General features: G+C 42.9%; 1 protein-coding gene across 3 annotated transcripts in view; it reads left to right on the top strand.

Moving 5' to 3' along the window:
* The window catches only part of LOC137624387 (uncharacterized), a 212916-nt gene that overhangs the window by 107433 nt on the left and 90112 nt on the right, over positions 1–15371 (top strand). For all 3 annotated transcript variants that reach the window (XM_068355118.1, XM_068355120.1, XM_068355119.1), the window contains exons 5-6: positions 6053–7553; positions 11320–12084. In XM_068355118.1, coding sequence (XP_068211219.1) covers positions 6053–7553; positions 11320–12084 — 2266 coding nt within the window. The remainder of the gene's footprint in view (positions 1–6052; positions 7554–11319; positions 12085–15371) is intronic.

The raw sequence follows: 15371 nt of genomic DNA, 5'->3' as shown, positions 1-15371 counted from the left end.
CCTAAGCTCCTACTCGGATGGCCTCCGGGGCCCGATGAGTAGTACTGTGGCCCATTTAACTCCTGGCCAACCTCGGTCTTCGAGAGACGTACGCCTTCTACTAGTGGGGTTTCTTCAGCTCTTCCCCTGAGCAAGGTCGTGTCTTCTTCCTTGTTACAGATGTGGCCATCGTTGAGTTTGCCCGTTGCTCCTTCCAAGGAGGCGTTGCTACGGTTCTTGCATCTGGGTGCGGATCCTCAGCTTACGTCAGCATCAGATGTCCACCCCTTGTCTAAGGCACGTTTCTCTGACGAGTGTTTCCCTTTCCAGTAAAGGGTTTCACATAGAGACTCCTCTTCGGAGGCCTGCTGACGGTCAGCTTACTGATCCCACACTTATACCTCGTCGTGTCGGCTGCAGACGACCACGCTGTGTCCGTCCACTGCTTCGCCTTCAGGGTGCTCCTGCTCCCTTGGCCAAGAGACTTCCTCACCTCTTCGCGTTCTCAGTCTTCTTCTTCGGAAGAAACTTCTCAGCCGGACTCCTCTGGTTACCGACCATCGCCTCCATCCCCTCCATCCCTGATCTCGTCTCAACATTCTCCGTCACACCAGGCTTTTGCTCGACGCTCATCTACTCGGCAGTCTCGCCATCGACCGGCAAAGCGTGAATAGTGGACAACTGTTGCCTACTTACCCACCACCTAGGAAATCGCCTGCTCGTCAGCGATCGTCGAATCGTCAGCGTTCACCCCAGCGATCACATGCGTCGCGTTGACCATCACCATCTCAGGAATAGCTCATCCATCACGCGACTAGACAGTGTTCGGCCGTAGCATAGAGCCTTCCCAAACCATCGTGTTTCTCTCCTTTGGATCATGTTCGCCCACCAGCGTGTGAATCTCGTCAACGTGAATCATAATACATCCGTCAGCCTTCATGCCCAGCGATCAGTGATTTGCCTACTCGAGGAAGGAAGAAGGGGGCCAAGTTTCACGGTTTTAGAATTCCGAAACTTCCTTTGCACAGAAGGGAATCAACATTTACAGTGCCTAAGACTTCAGCCTTAAGAATGGAGACCCTGAGTAAGGACCCTTCAACCTTTATCTCTTTGGGGGATCTTTTGGATAGTGCTTCGATGAGAAAGCAGCCTTGGTCAGAGCTGTAACACAGGTCTTCTTTCTGATGCTTTCTTCACGACTGGCGGAAGCCCCGGGGGTTTTCTTGGGATCTTCCTCGGATCTTCAACTGATCCGGGACGACGGACCACGACTGTTTCTCCCATGAAGAGGAAGAGGAGATCTCCTGAGAAGCTTCCTTTATCAAGGGTCAAACTGACTCCAGTCAGGGCTTAAAGGGTAGAGGTTTCCCCTATGGATCCATTGTCGTCTCTGCCCACAAATGCCTCACCCACCGTCTCGAGAGGTTAGTTTCGGACTGTCCCCTTCCGTCACCGACGGAAAGACCCCAGGGAGAGAACGCCGTCTCACCTCCAACTCCTTGTTCTCTCCTTGCTGAGAAGGTCGCTACTCCAAAGTCCCCCTCCAGGACTCGAAGACCCACGGAGGGGCCGGGAGCCGAGTCAGACCGCGTTGACGACTGCGACCCACCCCGAGGCGAGTCCTCAGCGGTAGATGAAGATCTCCCTGCCAGCTCGGCTTCAGACGGAGACCAGAGAGAGTCGGAGCATGCCTTTGGCAGGTTCTGACCATCATGAGGGCCCTCAACAGGTTGCCAGACCCAAAGAAGGCAAAGACACGATCCTAGACTGTGTCTTAGGCACCCTAAAGCCTCCGAAGACCATTGCAGCTTTGCCCTGGTCCCCGGGGGTTAAAGGGTATTGAACCTAAGATTGCCTCCCAGATTTCAACCCTCTGAGTTTTACCGCTCAACCTCGTCTAAACTCCTCCCACCTTCGGGTGTCAACCAAAGGAGGTATTATGAAATCATGAACGAAACATGCTTGATGATGTCTTTCCATCATTCCCTTGAAGAACTGAGCAAGGGAGGCTCTCTTCGCATCAGGTCTTGTTGTTGGTGTCGGAGATCTTGAACCAAGAGGAGGTCGCGAATTACGCCATGCAGGCGACTTTGTGGCTGGATTTTGGTTGGGATCTGTGGGAATCCTGGTACGGACCGAGGATTTCTCCAAGGAACGTACCAGGAAGGCTATGGAGATCTTCCTTATTCCTAACACTCACACCATTGAGTTTCTGACCCACCAGGTGGTGACCCTGTGGGCTAGCACTATCCTAAAGGGATGTGGTGGCTGAGAGATTTCACTAGCAGGTCCTGTACGCTCAAATTGCTAGGCTTCAAAACTCCTCCCTGGAGGGTTTCTTCCTCTTCGAACCAAGGGACGTCGAGCAGGCTACGGAGAGGTGGAGGAAGTCCAACATGGACTCCCTCCTTCATAGGGCCCTGATATGGCCCTACAGACCTCCAGCCCTTCCAAAGACCAGCCAAACAAAACCATCATCAAATATAACGGCAGCGATTACGAATACAAAGGTGTCTAAAAAGTCCTTTCCTGTCAAGGACCAGAAAAGCAACAAGTCCAATTGTAGTGGAAAGCATCAGATAGTTGGCGGCAAAAACTGCAAATGCCAGGATAGGCCATCCTCCTGCTTGTCTACCTTTGGGGGGATGCCTACAAGGCTGCTGAACTAGATGGATGTAGCTCGGGGCCAAACCTTGGATGATCTCCGTGATTTGTTCAGGATATCACATCCCCTTCCTCTCATCTTTCCCTCCACTGACCTAGAATCCAGTGCTTGTGAGCTCCTTTGCGATGGGATCAGCAAAGGGGCAGGCCCTTCAGGCCGAAGTTCAAACCATGTTGGAGAAGGGCGCTCTCAAGGAGGTTCTCAACGGTTCCCCTGGCTTCTTTAGTCAACTCTTTCTTGTGTAAAAAGTGTCTGGAGACTGAAGACCAGTCATTGATCTCTCAGCTCTGAACAAGTTTGTCTAACAGACTTAGTTCAGCATGGAGACCACTCACACAGTCAGACAAGCAGAAAGACCGCAGGACTTTATGAGTACACTGGATCTAAAGGACGCATACTTTCAGATCCCAATCCATCTGTCTTCAAGGAAGTATCTGCGATTCAACATCGACAGCAGAATATATACCAGTTCAAGGTGCTGTATTTTGCTCTTTCCACAGCACCTCAGGTCTTCACAAGAGTATTTGCCATATTGTCATCTAGGGCTTACAGGCTCGGCATGTCTCCATTGTTACAGGGATGACTGGCTAATCTTAGCTGACTCTTTGGCAACCCTTCTTCAGCACCGAGAGGAACTTTTGAGGCTTTGGCAAGATCTGGTGATCATGGTAAACCTTGAAAAGTCTTTCCTGCTTCCCACTGGGCATGAAATTGGACACCAAACTGCACAAAGTCTTTCCATCAGACAACAGGATAGCAAGGAGATGAGAAGAACTCCTAGGCCAGAAGTGAGTATGTCTCCTCAGACACCTATCATCCTTGGCCTGTCTAGTTCCCAACAGTCGCCTCAGGATTCGATCTCTCCAGTGGCGTCTGAAGTCCAACAGGAATCGGGCCTTCGATTCCCCTGACACTGATTCCCATGGGATCAGAGGAAAAGACAGACCTCAGATGGTGGCTGGTAGACAAAATCTGCTAAAGGGTGTCAATCTTCTCGTCTCTCCTCCTGATTTGATGCTGTTTTCAGATACATCAAAAGAAGAGTGGGGTCCCCACATTCTGCACTTCACGGCCTCAGACCTTCACATAAATTTCCTAGAGATGAAGGCCATGTTTCTGGCCCTTCAAGAGTTCCACCAGTTTCTGCTGGGTCACTCGGTGGTGGTGATGAGCAACAACACCACAATAGTGGCTTACTTCAAAAGCAAGGAGGTACTTTTTCGCAGCCCCTATCCCATCTAACATTAGAGATACTGAGATGGGTAGAAGTCCACTTGGTCTGACTATCAGCTCTCTTCCTTCCAGGCAGGAGAAAAGTGCTCGCCGACAATCTGAGCAGAGCATCGCAGATAGTGAGTTCCGAATGGTTCATCTAGTAGCCAACAAAGTCCTGACTTTGTGGGGTTCTCCGACTGTGGACCTGTTTGCAACGGCCCAGAATTTCAGGCTTCCGTTGGACTGTTCTCCAGTCCCAGATTCCAAGGCTCTCTGGCAAGATGCATTCCAACAACGGTGGGACAACATCGGCGTGTACGCATTCCCACTGTTCTGTCTGATGAGAAGAGTAATCAACAAGGCCAGAACATCGGTCAATCTTTTAATGACCCTCATAGCTCTGCCATGGCACCACGCGGAATGGTGCCCGGACCTTCGGCTGCTCCTGACGGAGCCCCTAAGAAAACTTCGATACGTTTTCTATCGGTCCTGTGGTTGATGCACAAGAGCTGGTTTAGTACCTCAAGCTCCTTATTGGACAAGTAGCAGAAGGTTGAGGGCATTGGTTACCCAGGTTTTAGTCTGAGGGAATGAAAGGGAAAGGCTGGCTCTTTTCCTCTTCATCATCCCCTCTCTTGGGGAAATCAGCATCTTGGGTCCTCTGCAAAAGCTGACCTCAAACTTCTGCAGGTAAACCATTGCTCTCTTGTGTATCCTAGTATTGTCCCTATACTGTTGCATCCCCATACCCTGGTTAAATGGTACTGGGAATGTCTCGGTCTCCTCTGTTATTCCCTGCAAGTCTCAGAATAACTTTTACCTTGACAGTCACATTGCTAGTTGCTCATCACACATAGCTTGCGTAGGCCCCAGACCATGCTTAGCAGGTTTGGCGAGGTGTTAGGAACTCCTTATTGTTGCACTAATCTCTGCACAATAGGGAGTACCTTGGGTAAGACCAAAAAGCCAAATTGGCAGAAACATCCACGCTCCTAATGGGTGAGTCACCCCTATAAGTAGCGTTGGTTTGTATTCCAGTTACGGAACAAATGACAAATTCGGAGGTAATTTGTATTCTTCCTAACAATACAAACCTTATTTATTTATACATACTTGCCCGCCAACCCTGTCCCCCTTGAAGTCCTACCTCCAAGCAAAGTGAGCTCAATCACAGGTGTGTGAGTGGGAAAGGTAGCAAGGCGCCCCCCCCCCCCACACACACACACACTAGCAGGAGGGGTAGTTAAACCTCGATAAATTTTATTGACTCGTTCTTTCAGCTTCGCCTAAGGTTATCATTAGGAAAAATACAAAATACCTCCGAATTTGTCATTTTTTTTTTTATTTCTCATAGTTTGTTCATTACTTAATTTGGGCTTGAGTATATAAGTTTTATCTCAATTTGGAGATGAACATCATCATTCTAGTACTGCTTCACTTTTATACATATGAGTCTTCCCTTATTTTCTTCTGAGGTTTTTCTTAATTATATATAAATGTAGCATTTGACAATGTATCCAATTATTACAGCGGACAGTCTTTGTATTATTCTTTTTACTTGGACCTCATTCTCCCCATCCTGTCGCAAGGCCAACGCAATGCATTGAAATAATTTAATTTTTATTATTTTGCATCAAAAGTATAGACAATCTTAAAATCTGAAATACAATCTTCCAAAAATCAGCCAAATTTTGATCAAGATGCTCTTAACTACTAACAATATATTAAAGTGGGGGAGATGCAGTCATGTATTACATGTTAAAGCCTGTACAATGGGATCTTTAGTTCTGAAGGGGTGTTCTGAAAGTGACTGGTAATTCTTGTTTAATTTGATAAGTCAATATGTGATTGCTGGACTTTGTATGAACAATTCAAAGCTTTTTTTTTTGAGTGAGAGATATCATACTTGTTTTGGTCTACAGTTTTATCTGCTTTGTATGTTAGAATTGACTATATGTTTTGGTTACATAGTAACATTAGTTCCTTACAGTCACATTTTATTACAGTATTTGTTTCTTTAGATATGTAGAAATGATGTAGATATGTGAAAAATTTTTCTAAGAAGAAAATGTTTATAAATATATTAGTGTATTGGCAATAATGTATCATTGTATTGCCAAAGGAAAAGTTTTGTCTAATATTGTATATCAAAGTAAATTTTTGATACTATATTTTTGTTTCTTTGTTTTTCAGCTAAGCACAATTACTGCAGATGACCTTAGTCCGGAATCATTAGTTGATTTTGTGAAGAATAATAAAGAGAAGTATCCCCAGAACTCTCTCTGGATATTAGTGTGTGGTATCCACGATGTTGCTGAGGTCATCCAATATCCTGATTGTCACCAATGCAATTTTGTTCTAAAACAATATATAACCACAGAGGCCTATAGTCTACCTATAGAATCTGTGGCTAATCAAGTTCAAAATACAATTAATAGAATAAGCAAGGCTTACCAGAAGGTTCAGAAAATATTAGAGCCTCATGGTGTCTTCATCTTATCACCGCCTATTCCATTGCTTATTGCTGTGGAAGAAGCATTTCACAATCACCCAACCCTTCACAGAGCATGTAGACTGAATTACTCACCAGTAGCAAATGTTAAAACTGTTCACTCCCTTTATGTTTCGTACAATATGTTTTGTGATGCATGGACGAAAGTTGCTTGTGAGTGGATGAAATCATTGCTGCCTGATGAAGTTTTTCAGAATTACAGAATAGCAAGTCGAAATATGAACCTAATTGGAGTTACGGAAGTTATGCAACATAAACTGAATCCAAAGCAGAGTTGGGCTGTAATGATGCGAAAGATGATGAATGTAGTTTCTTCTGTACCATTTCCAACTACAACGATTTCCACAAAGAAAATTCAATCGAAGAAGGGTGGAATGTTTAAACGTGCTGTGATTTTAGGGAATGTCAAGTACCTTGAAAACTTGAAACAGCAAACAACAAGCTTTCCAGTTTCTTTCATAGATGAAGATGTATACTTTGATGAAGATGGAATGAATCTGTTAAAAGAAGAGCAAGAGAAGTGGCCTCCCAACACTATATGCATTATTTTAACTGGAGTTTCATGCATTGCTGAGCCAGTGGAAAGTGGGCCAAAGTGTGTAAGAGCTTCTTGTGAAGCACCATTACCAGCGTTTGTTCCAAAGAACCATCCAGAAGGATGTTCAGATTATTATGGAATGAGTACAGATGAAATGATGAATAATATTGTTAGCCATGCTTTTAAATTTGCACAAAATGCAATAGATTTTTTGAAGGATGGGTCGGCTTTGTTTTTAGCCCCCATCATGCCTCTGCGAGCTGTATGGGGAGGCAAACAGTCGAAATTATCCCATGATGCATTGCATAAACTAGTTGATAAAGAATCGGTTCCTGTTTTTGGTTCAACCCAAAATGGTTGGTTGAAGTGTACCCAAGCCTTAGAAGACAAATGGATTCAAATGACCATGGAAAATCTTGATCCCAGCAGTGAAGCATACAGCCTTTATGAGGAGTATTTGAAGGAGAAAACTGATATTTTACAGTTTATCTCTGATGCCAGTGACATGTCTGATGATTTTAGAAGTACATGGTCTAATCTAGTCTACAATATTCTCAAGGATTTCTTATATTCTCATCAAGATCAAGAAGAAATTGAAGTGGTTCCTTCAGAATACAGCGATTTGTTGGAAGAAGCAAATTCATGTAAGTTAAGATTTAAAGTTTTTTTTATCATAGGAACATGTCAGAAAAAAATTCTCTCTCTCTCTCTCTCTCTCTCTCTCTCTCTCTCTCTCTCTCTCTCTCTCTCTCTCTCTCTCTCTCTCTCATATATATTTTGTAGTCTTATTTTGACAGGATCCTGTCGTGTTTCCATGTGCTGGTAGTCTATTAAAAAATTGGAAGCAGCTTAAGATCTTTTGTATGCTTGATTTGGGGTGAAAAAATTGATTGATGCCCCTCCCTCCCTTCATAGGGAAGTACAGTACCATTTTCACATTTCATTCACGGTATACATTATTTTTTTTCTTGAGGAAAGTACTTCCAGCATACAGTATCTGAATCTATTGAATATTGCACACTAGCTTTTATTTGTATTAAATATAAGTCGAGTTCTCTCTCATTTTCGTTGCTTTCCTCAAACAATGAAAATAATATACATTACAGTATGCTCTTTTAGCCAAGTAGTAGTTAAGAAATTTGAATAATGGTTTTGTATTGCTCTGTTTTGTTATTTCCATTATTATATTTATGATCCTCCCATGTCGTTCACATTACTTATTTCTCAAAGCTGGTTAAATATCGACCTCAACGCTTCTAAATATTTCCTGTTTTCATTCCTTTCAATTGTGCTACCCCTCTACAGTAGTGTAGTATTAAGATCAAATAGCAGTGCATAGTATCACTAACTCATGGTTAAATTATATCCTTTTGTCCTTCATGTTGTCCCTAGCTGTTCTGATGTACTAGTCAGTAGGGCTTTTGTTGATACATAGTGCATGATAGAGTTGATTGTCTTTCCTTCAGCCTCACTCTCTCTGTTACTCAGGTCTTTCAATTGCAAAACCCTTACATTATCGTAATCTGGTCCTCTATATATGATCATCAGATTCAGAGGTAAAAGACTGGTTAGGCAATCTGGATCCAAATATCCCTCTTCCCACAGATGGCTCCTTTAAAACATTATTTTTAGGCTCAAGCCATGTCGTCCTGATGGAAGGTTCGTAATAGTAGCTTCCAAGGGATATATGAACTACAGTGATATTCCCAGAGAATTTACCTTTAGGTCTCCAGAATTCTAACTCCTGGTGCGAATATCCTTAAAATTTTCTTAAGGATATCGCATATGGACGTATATCTTGATACGACATAGCAATCTTCACCCCCGAATAGCGTTTTCGCCTCGATGAGGAATAGTGGCAATTTTGGAAGAGGAGCCGTTATCAAGGTTACCCTATTTCCCTTACTACTATATTAAAAACCTAGAACGCTTCCAACAAATGAAACTGAGGCAGATCTTGAAAATCCCCTGGGAGAGCCACACCACAACATTGAAGTCTTAGAACGTGCCTCGCTGACCAGCGTGGAGGCCACCATCATCCACCACCGCCTCCGCTGGATAGGACACGTGCATAGGATGGATCCATCTAGGCTCCCAAAGAAAATATTCTACGGAGAACTGACCCAGGGCACCAGACCACGAGGAGCCCCGAAAATGCGCTATAAAGATCAACTAAAGTGCACCCTGGCTCTAACTGACATCGATCCTTCCTCATGGGAAGAAACAGCCAGGGACAGGAAAACCTGGAGGAGTACAGTACACCATGGCACCGTGGACTTCGAGGAGAGGAGGAGACAAAATGAGGAGTCTAGGAGGAGAAGAAGGAGAGAGCAATTAGAACAGCCCCGCCCACCACCTACCCTCCCTTGTGAACACTGTCCGCGACTCTTCCACCACAGACTAGGACTTAACAGCCACATCATACATAAGCACCCACCCCACAGATAGGAAGCTGATGGCTAACGACAGAACCCAATACTCGGACATGAGTGGGCGCCGACGACGACGACAATTGAGTATCAAGATGGCGCCATATTCAAGATGGCGGTCATTCCTAATTTTGTAGCGAATTCGCACGGTGGTGTTCCCTGTTGATCTAACCTTTTCGATCGATTCTGCGTGGATTATTATGCAATCTCCATCTTCTTTCGCCTCTGGAAAGTTATGTATTGATTCTTTACAATGTATATAATTTTAGCTCCTGTTTCACAGTGAAATTAAAGTAATTTATTGTGCTTAGGTGCTAGGCCTGTTACCGGAGGCGTCATGGGCGCTGTCGTTCGTTAGGCATGTGTTATTTAGTTAGTAGAACGACTTCCTGGTTGAAATAGCATTAATAAATTATGTAAGGTATTTAGGCATAATTATACTTGTAAAAATATTTATGGTATGCATAATTTTCCTCTTTCTTTGTAGATCGTATACGTTAGAGTTTTGGTGATTTAGGTAACCGAGATCTCGTCTTGCCTAGGTTACCTAACCTAGGCGATGTATACTTTCAGACATTTCCCCGTTTACCCTTGTGTATCGTTTTATCGATTTTAAGGGAGATAGTATATCTCCTAGAATTATATAATTCGATACTTGTCTCCTTGGAGAGTCATGGGTAATCCCTCTTTTCCTCTGAGTGCCGCCAAATGCGGCAACCCTTTCTGGTCTTGCCATGGAGTAGTTACTCCGGCTTGACTAGGCTAGGGTTTTTCTGTCTCCCATCTTGCTGGCGAGAAAGGGTGGAATAAGAATAAATATAGAATTTTAATTATTTATTGTGGTCATTGAGACGTCTGTGTGCTTTCAGGTTTAATGTTTAGTTGGGGGGGATTCCTGAAACTTAAATAAAGAGAGAAGAGAGATTGCAAGTGGGAGAGGAGCTAAACAGAGGTTAAGCATTGTTTTAGGTTAGGTTACTTGAGTTCAAACTGGTGCTGGTATTACAAACTGGTGCTGGTATTACATTATATAGGAGGAGGGTAGCTGGGGAGAAAGGCTGAGAATGTATCAACATTAGCAATAATGTGTTTTACAATGGCTGTTGCAGTTAAAGGAATTTTGGGGTTGAAATCCTGCCTTAGTAGGCTCATTTCTTGGCAATTCAATAGGGAGTGTTGCAGAGGTTCGTCAGTTAGTTGTTGACAGTTGTTGCACTGTCTTTCAGGTCTCTTGTGCTGCTGGGTCCTCATTGTTATCAATGATGATATGACAGACAGATATCCCAGTGGCAGTCTGCAAATAGTGACTGCAACTTGGCGGAGGATTTTTCTTGCAAGTGGATACGGGATTATGTTTGTTGCTTCGATGTACCATTTGGCTGATCTTGATCCATCAAAGAAGGCTTGCCTTACTTCGCTAGTCTTTTGCATGTTGCAAAAGGCTGCCATTTGATTCTTGGTAGTTTTCAGTGAAGGTTGTTGTGTGTGATAATGGTTGTCTGGTACATTAGGGCAGATTTGGCTAGGTGATCGGTCTCGTCAAGAGGATGGTGAACTAATTTTGATTTTTGATATTGAAAGACAAAGAGCTATGATCTTCCCACGAAGTATTGTTGCCATGCACTGCCATATGTTACCATATGGAAAATTTTAGTTCAGGGTTTGATGCTAACATTAAATCAGCTTTCATAGAGAAGCAATATTAATAGCAGGTGAGTATAGAAATAAGTAATAGTACTAATATTTAGTTATTTTTAGTATTTTATACTGTACACACTTAATTTGCATTTCATAATTTATAACATGCACTAGAAAGAGAAGGGTAAAGATGATTATGTAATTGCTTTATGTCCTGCTTTACCTAGGTTCCCGCTTCATTTCATATATCCTGGTGTCCAAACTCTTAACTTTAACTGAATAGTGTAACTGCAGGATTTGCTCCTTAACTTTTCGAGTAAAGTTTGGTGTTTTGTATTTTCAGATTATTCAGAAGAATTATTTTATGGAAGTTATAAGCAAAATGAGAGCTATAATACACAAAAATATGATAACAATAGCTCTGGAGAGTCTAACCCTTGGAAAGAAATGACCAAAGAAATGGAGAGCTCTGGCAATTGGAAGGATCAATCCAATAACAGTTCGTATCAGTCCAGTCAGAGTTCATCTTATCAGGATCAGAATTATGCTTATCAAGGACAAGGTTATTCCTCATTCCAAGGTGTGGACCCTTCATATCCTGGCACTGCTCCTTGGATGGGAGGTCATCCCCCTCCATGGACTTCAGCTCCTCCTCCTGGGTTTCCTCAAGGTCCACCACCTGGCCCACCCCCAACATGGGGACAAGGTTCCCATCCTCAATGGATGCCAGCACCGGTGTGGGGAGGAGGACCACCACCAGGTCCACCACCAACTTCATGGGGAGCTGCAAGTGTGGGTCCGTGGTCGGCCGCACCGCCGCCCCCTCCATCATGGACCTCAGGCCCACCACCACCTGTTGCACCTGTTGTCTCCTCTGTTCCAGCTCCATCTCCTGCTCCATCATGGCAAAATGTTCCTCCACCACAAACTAGTCAGCCACAGACTCAAACTTTGAACGAAGAGTCTGAATCAAATAAGCCTTCAACAAATATAATGATTCAGAATGTAACTACAGAGATGAAAATAGAACAAGCTAAAAAGTTGTTGGAGTTGTTTGGTGAAATGACTTACTTGAAGTGGCCCTTGGATCACTTGAATAAACCTGCAAGTAAGTTGATACTTGAATGTATTTTTCAGTTTGGAGATATGTACAATATAAAATGAGTTTATTTAATGAAGTTTTAAGTTTCAAACCAGTTGCATTTTTTTATTTGAACATATCCTGTTATTTAATTTGATGCAATAGTTGTCTGTATGGAGCATTTTTCCTTGTCACAGTGATATTTGAGGATTGGAACCCACTTCATTTACTTTTTTTTTCACAATGGTTCCTAAAAAAACTTTTGATGCCGTTATCTTTTTGGGTGTTCCATCAACAACAATTTTTAGTGCTGTTTCATGCTAGACTTAATTATCAAACATAGTGTTTGTTCCTACATGAGTACAAACCCTTGATTTTTTGTAATAGGAGAATGCTTTTCGCTTGGCTGGAACTTCCCCTGTTAAGATTTATAATGAGGCATCTGTAGTTACTGTTCACTTTGTTTTCAGCCATCAGAGGATACAGATGTACTCCCGGCACTGTCAACTGGCCATTTTGAATTTTGTTTTTTCTTGTAATAGTATGGTTAACCATTTATTGTGTGCATGGAAGTGTAAGAAAGATGAAAGGCTTGCAGTTTTATGAATAACTGTAGCCGATTTACAGTTACCGTACTGTGTAATCTGCCGAAGTATACTTTTTTCTTCCTATTAACAGCATTCATGTTGCTTTTTATTCCATGGCTAGTGTGTACAGTAGTAGTGATGATGATGGCATTGCAACTTGGAAGTGAAACATTGCACAACAACTATAGAGGAAAAATATAAAGGAAGTTATTCCTTCACCTCTGCCACCTGTATCTCAGTTTGGGCAAACATCGAATCTTTGCGTTTATAGGTCTTAGAGCACACTTGGCAGAAAAAATGATGCTGCCCTTCATTTCCCCCATTTTGGACAATCAGTCCTTCACGACCTATCATTGGGAGTTAGTCATCTCCCACTTTCGGTGAGCTTCTTTCCAGGATAACCTGCAAAATGTAGGAAACTTTTTTTTTTTTTTTTTTTTTGCTGTGTGTGGGGGCATTAAGCCATTATAAACTCAACCCCCCCCCACTGTTACAAGCCTTTCCCACAGTCCTATGAACCCTAAATTATATAAGATTTTGGTTATACGTGTAAGTGCACTGCTGTATTTAGTATACTTGAGGTTAAGTTGGCTTAGCATAGTTTATGGGTATGGGACTGGAGTACATTATGCTGTATTATACAGGATGGGTTCACTACCACATACACAAGGCCCCCTTGTAGAATATTTTATGGCTACAGTACATAGAGAATTTTTTTTAAAGCATTACAATGTAATTTAAGGCTTTGGGACATGGAGCATTTCTCTGAATCCTTACCAGCTGTAGAAAGTTTAGGTATTATCGTAAGGTTTGATTGAAATTAGCTAAAGTAGTAACGTTAATTAAGGTATCACCCAACCCAAAATGGAATTTGACAAAGAGAAATGCTGCTTGTCCTAGCATCATTCGCTTTGGTGATCCTACGTCTGTTAGCCAATCAGCAGCCAGGATATAGGTTACCTTGCCCTAATTGATCGATTCTCATCTGTCAATCAATAGTGTGTGGTGCACGATCTTGCATAAGCAACGGAGGCGAAACTTTTTGTGCAGTCTCGGTGCACCATCCCCAGAAGCAAGCTTAGGGTATTTTCCATCACACTTTTATTCAACCATGCTCTCTTGTTTTTTTTTTATATATCTTACAATATGTTTTAATATATTTTTTATCATATCATTATTGTTTGCTTTTGTTGAGGTATTAAATGATGTTTTGTTGAAATTATTAAAATAATATATTTAAAAGAAAGCTTATTCACGGCAAATATCGGCACATTTCTAGGATTGCCGTGGGATTTGGGACCATGGCATGCTGAAAAAACTTGGCTCAAAGTAAAAGCGGTAGATGCCTATATATAGAATTGATTCCTACCGCGTGTTGCTCAATCTTCCACCGAGGATGAAGAGACTGCAAGAATACTCCCTACCATAATTAGCGCACTACACGTTAGCACGCTTCACTGTGCTCGTGTGGTTTTAATGAAGCACCACTCGTATGTTTGCAGTCATCTGCTCCTCCAGGAGTGCCATCTCACCTGTTGGCGATCATGTGCTTCTACAAGACCGCCATCTCTTGTTTGAGCTCTGATATGAAATAGCATATTACTATGTGTGCGTGCACTCCTAATAGCACCATCTCATATGTTTGTTATGTTGCGTTCCATCTCTACTATTTATGATTATGTGCCCTACAGGAGTGCCATCTCACCTGTTTGTGATTACGCTTTTCTATAGGAATGCTGTCTTGCCTATTCGAGTGCACATTATATTACTACTGTGGTGGATAATGTGGGAGGTTGGGCTGTGGCGCCCTAGCAGTACCAGCTGAACTCGGTTGAGTCCCTGGTTAGGCTGAAGGAACGTAGAGAGTAGAGGTCCCCTTTTTGTTTTGTTTCTTTGTTGATGTCGGCTACCCCCCAAAATTGGGGGAAGTGCCTTTGGTATATGTATGTATGTATGTATATGTAGATATACCACTGTGTGTAACCACTCTCCTAAGAGAGCACCGCATCATCTTAGGGATCATTCACTCCTATCTTACCTGTTTGTGATTGTGTGCTCCTACTTGCTTGTTTTTCATGTGATCATCTGCTTGCTGTTGTGTATCACCTCACCCGTTTGCGGTTGCTCACTGTCTCAGTTGCTCACAGTGACTCACTACCTCACCTACCCACAGTTGTGCACCACCTCGCTTGTGAGATCGCAATCCCATGGGAGCACCACTTCATCTGCTTGTGAGAGCACTCCCATACTGCAGACCTTACTGGTTTGCAGTAGAACTCTCATTTGTCAAACTTAAGGAGTTCATGCACTTGTTCACTTCAATATGTTTAGCACAAATGCACTCACTTGCTGTCATGTGATCTTCTGATTGCAAATACTACCCCACTTACAAGCTCCCCTATGTGGTGCGCACTCATCAGATCTTGATGTTACACATCTTCCCGCTTGTGTGCTCTACTGCTGGTATGCGATTTCCAGATGTAGAACACTGTTTTGTACTGTTTGAAGATGCCATTCTAGAAAGCTATGCTCATCTGATGAGAGCTCACATTCGCCTTCTATTGAGGCAAGAAACTTGTTCTCTTTTATGAGTACTCTCTAGCTTTCGTGAGAGTGAGGGAAAAGATGCATACCAAAGTACTGTACAGTATAGTACCTTCAAGAACAGACATCGATACATGCTGTTATCAACCATCATTGGTCTCTTACCAGTTTAGTGCCCACTGA

The sequence above is a fragment of the Palaemon carinicauda genome, chromosome 31, assembly GCF_036898095.1.
Source record: "Palaemon carinicauda isolate YSFRI2023 chromosome 31, ASM3689809v2, whole genome shotgun sequence".
NCBI classification, from domain to species: domain Eukaryota; kingdom Metazoa; phylum Arthropoda; class Malacostraca; order Decapoda; family Palaemonidae; genus Palaemon; species Palaemon carinicauda.
Note: the sequence above shows the minus strand (reverse complement) of the source record. Positions and strands in the feature narration are given on the sequence as shown.